The sequence below is a fragment of the Cryptotermes secundus genome, unplaced genomic scaffold (genome assembly GCF_002891405.2).
Source record: "Cryptotermes secundus unplaced genomic scaffold, Csec_1.0 scaffold757, whole genome shotgun sequence".
NCBI classification, from domain to species: Eukaryota; Metazoa; Arthropoda; class Insecta; order Blattodea; family Kalotermitidae; genus Cryptotermes; species Cryptotermes secundus.
Window position 1 is genome coordinate 202,815 of NW_019729905.1, and position 4,635 is coordinate 207,449.

At 40.7% G+C, this 4,635-nt stretch overlaps 1 protein-coding gene across 6 annotated transcripts in view; it reads left to right on the plus strand.

The window, feature by feature from the left end:
- Positions 1 to 4,635, plus strand: part of LOC111865798 (importin-13) — a 72,348-nt gene that overhangs the window by 23,992 nt on the left and 43,721 nt on the right. For all 6 annotated transcript variants that reach the window (XM_023854099.2, XM_023854094.2, XM_023854093.2 and 3 more), the window contains exons 6-7: positions 1,800 to 2,004; positions 3,280 to 3,439. In XM_023854099.2, coding sequence (XP_023709867.1) covers positions 1,800 to 2,004; positions 3,280 to 3,439 — 365 coding nt within the window. The remainder of the gene's footprint in view (positions 1 to 1,799; positions 2,005 to 3,279; positions 3,440 to 4,635) is intronic.

The window sequence follows — 4,635 nt, forward strand, 5'->3', positions numbered from 1 at the left end:
AGCACTTTGAAGATGAAGGTGATGCATTTTTGAAGTCTATAGTGACCACCGATGAAACGTGGCTGCACTACTTCATTCCTGAGTCCCAGCAATCATCATGCGAGTGGCGGCATACCAGTTCTCCCAAACCCAAGGGAGTGCGGAGGAGCCGTTCGGCAGGAAAAGTGCTGGCAACGTTCTTCTGGGACTGGCAGGGGGTTATTATCCATGTAGACTTTCTGACAGATGCCAGAACAATCAATGCAGCTTATTACTCAGACCTCCTGGCAACAGACGTGAAGGAAAAGATCCGATCCAAGTGGAAGACAGGTGGAAAGCAGGTAGCCTTCCTTCAAGACAATGCATGCTCCCATACGGCCAAAACAACAATGGAAACCATCCGGAAATTGAAATGGAACCTTCTGACACATCCGCCATGCAGTCCCGATTTGGCACCAAGTGATTTCTACCTATTGGGAAGGCTCAAATCAGACTTGCAAGGCATGCGGTTTGTGGATGACTCCGTCATCCAGAATGCTCGGGAGTGGATACGCCACCAACCACAAAACTTTTGAAAAGGGCATCAGGATGCTTCCAGAACGTTGGAAAAAATGTGTTGACTCCAGAGGGGAGTACGTTGAAGACTGACATGTGCAAGCAAGTGTTTGGCAATTTTGGTTTAAAAAAGAAATCAGTCCCGGTCATACTTGAACCACCTTGTATTTTGGTATTAAACTTTTTTAATCATCTTCCTTTAAATATAAAGAAGTTAATCCATGATATTAAGCAATTTGGAGCAGCTCAGCTTTAAGTGCCTTTTTACATAGTAAATCCTATTACACTTTAGATTAATATTTTAATTAGGGATAGTTTCTTGTTAGCTATGACCCATTATTTGATCTATTGTCATATATATGTTCTAATTTTGTATTATATCTTATATAGCTTATGTAGTTGGAGTGCTGTGTAGGGGTTTCATATGCTAGATTTATTGTTGTGGATTTATATGCATTGTTCTGTTGGCTACTTGCTGATTTAGCAAGCTTGTGGTGTGACAGGTTCTGTATCCAATGGCTTCGGCCTTGTATCAATGTGCTGGAACGTGTAATAAATACAATACAATACAATCCATCGGAAAGATATACCTGAAAACTGTTAAAAATTTATGAAGCTTAGAGTGAGCAGCACAAGTGGTTCCAGCAATGTAAAAGCAGTATTCAACCCCCTGCCACATTTTGGAGAATACTGTGATCAGTCATTGCACTGACCTCTGTGATCTGAACCTTCAGCTATTTTATGGTTGTTGGGGCCATGCTGTACCTCCAGAAATTAGTCACCAGCTTGCAGGCTTTGTGGTGGAGAAAGTGGCATTGGGGCATGCTTTCTCCTGCCAGTTCTAATTCCATAAACTGCTCTGTATTCACTAATCATCCTGTCATCGGCACTGTATAGTCTCAATACTGACAGTGTCATTAAATAACAAACTAAAATTAAAATTTATGATTGTAAGATTTGAGGCTTTCACGGCGGTGACTATGAAGAANTGGTCATTAACAATGCACTAGAAGAAAAAATCCATAGGTGTAAGGTCTATAAGTCTTGGGGGCATTACTGCAAAACATTGAACTTTGGATTGTCCCTTTTTGTGTTCAAATTGATAAAGAGGACTTTCACTCTCTTGTCTCTGAAAATTGTGCCAATTCACCCATTGCCGCAGACAGAATGTTGTCTCACTACTTAAAACACTTTTTGTGGTACTGCCTTCATCTTCATCATTAAGACTTGCAGTTGAAAGTTATTTTGATTTGTACTTTTTATAGTCATATCTGTATTGCAAAACATCCTTGCAACTGATACTTCAGCACCTAATAATGAAACAGCAGTTGAAGTAATGTGCCAGGCATCGTGTTGTGCTGCTTCATGGCTGCAACTGGGTGTGCCACTTCCAGAATGTGAAAAACTGGCAGACCATCTTGTAGCATCTGTGTTTGCGAGCACATCTTCTCCACAGTTCCACCAAACAGGGTGAGCTTTTTTCAATCTCATTTGCTATGTCACATCCAGCTTTAAGAATACAGTGGCAAATTCTTGAGGTGGTGTATTTGGTTTGTCAACAATAAAGCACGTTACTTTACAAAAAATTGTTTCTCATGACTTTCAGTACGACCCTCGTATAATGAACATGGTGACTGTGCTTCCATGGACAAATGTTGATATATTATCGACAAAGTTGCTTCATGTTTCTGCGGTCATATTTCGATCACACATCACTAGCTGACACTGTAGACTATACCAACGCATGCATGAATGTTTTGTCCACGTCCTTCTGTCATCTGGAAGACATAATTTGAACTTCTTGAGGAACAAATGCCATTTATATACTACAACGTGTCATGTGTTAGTAGCATGCTCTAACTTTCAGCCGAACCATGGCCCTCTGGATTGAACAAACTAGATATAATCCCATGTGTGATGCGGATGATGAATCTAGTAGCAATATGTTAGGTGAAGAACTCGATATTGACTCTGATGATGAGATGAATTTGGAAATTGAAGGTGAAACTGCAAGTGAAGAATCAAGCAACGAAATGTCAGAAAGTGGGAGTGAGAGTGAAACAAGTGTTGCGTGTTGGTGGGTGGGGAGACATGACAATGGCCGATGATGCTTGTGGGGAAATGATGCGACCAAGTAACGCAAATCGGGCAGTCAAAAAGACAAGAAAGTACATGGGGTGATAAAATGTATAGACAAACAACTTCAGAAAAATTTTGTGCCTGGTAAAAACATTGTAATAGATGAATCAACAGTTGGGTTCAAGCACAAAATATTTTTCGAAATTTATAATCCCAAACAAAAAACAACGAATTGGGGTATCAGAATATTTGCATTAGCTGAAAGTGACCCTAGTTATGTGCACAGTATAATTCAAAATTTCGGAAAACTTACAGGTGATGTGTGTAAGTTACCATACTCTGAAAAATTATTCATTTCAAGAATAGTTCTTTCCCTGATGGACAGAATGTGACTCAGTCTGTCTGGTACTGAAGACTACCGCCATTTCACTGACAGATGCTATAGCAATGCTGAGTTGGCCCAAGATTTGGGCAGTTGAAAATGCAAGTACACAAGTACACATTTGGTTCTTTTAACTTTTACTCTTGTTGCACCAACATGGCTCAGCAGGCATTTGAAAACCCCTGATGGTTTGCCTGCAGAAATTTTTCTAAACACGATGACCAGAAAGGGTTAACTCAGGGTTCTGTTGTCTGTCTTCTAATGCTATGTGATATTTGGTACAGGTTGGCTGAGTCATCACTGGATGCCCTTACCAATATGGCAACACATCCTGAAACACACAGATATCCTTCTACTTGTCTGCGATTGCTGGGGAAGCTGCTGCCGCTGCAACAGATCATACAAGCGCAACAGCAGCGAGATTGTACTGAGGGAGGGAATGAAGTGAGTCCTTTTGCTGATGGTGTTGATGTTTATAGTAGAATTCTCTGAAACATGTGGAAAGTGTTTCACGAAGATAAGGATATAGAATAAAATGAGAGTTTATAAAATTCGTAAAAACACAAATTGTGATGAATGCTTACTACGTATGTCTGAAAATGTTTGAAATGTGTAACCTTCAAGTGTGTCTCCTGACTTCTAGATACGTACGTCATAACATGGCTGTAAGGTTTGAAAGAAAGTAATGCAGGTGAGGTGCACTTTATTCTTATTGGCATGATCATCATGGGCAAGGCACAGAAGGTTATAGAAGGATGTTGTAGCTATTTTGAAATCACGCTTTATAGCACTGTGCTAAGAAATGAAGCTAATTTTATGGGAGATTTTCTTATGTATGAGGGTGAGTCAAAGAAAAACCTTAAATTTGTAATAAAAAATTGAAATTTCACACCATAATCCTTTAAGTTGGTAAGCGTGCTACAAACAGCATGCAGAATGGCCTGTAGGTTGCAGCATAGTGCAGATGCACGAACACTGTCATAGCACCAGTATAAGATGGCTTCCCCACTTGAGACTGGCACCAGGGAAGAACAGCATTCTGTTATTCGGTTTTTGTGTAGTGAAGGTGTGAAACCTATTGAAATTTATCGAAGAATGAAGTTTCAGTATGGTGATGCATGTTTATCACATCAGCAAGTGTACGAATGGAGTAGGAAGTTTGCAAATGGTGTGACTTCAGTGGAAGATGCTCCTCGTCCGGGTCAGGCACATTGAGTTGTGACTCCAGAGAACACTGCAGCAGTTGAAGCCATAGTGAGGGAAAACCGCCGAGTGACATTGAATGAAATTGCAGCAAGTTTAAACATTAGTCATGGTTCAGCACACCACATTGTGCACGATGTGCTCCAGTTTCATAAAGTGTCTGCAAGATGGGTGCCACGGCAGCTGACTCTTGAATTGAAAGACCGATGTATTGATGCTTGTGAAGAACTTCTGTGGTGCTTTACCAACTGGAAACGAAGAGAGCGAGCAAGGAATGGCGCCATTCCTCATCTCCAAAACTGAAGAAGTTTTGAACACAACCATCAGCAGGAAGGTTATGCTGACTCTCTTTTGGGATGAAAAAGGCATCATCTTGGAGCACTACATACCCAGAGGGACCACTGTCACCAGTGCATCATACTCAGATCTCCTAAAAA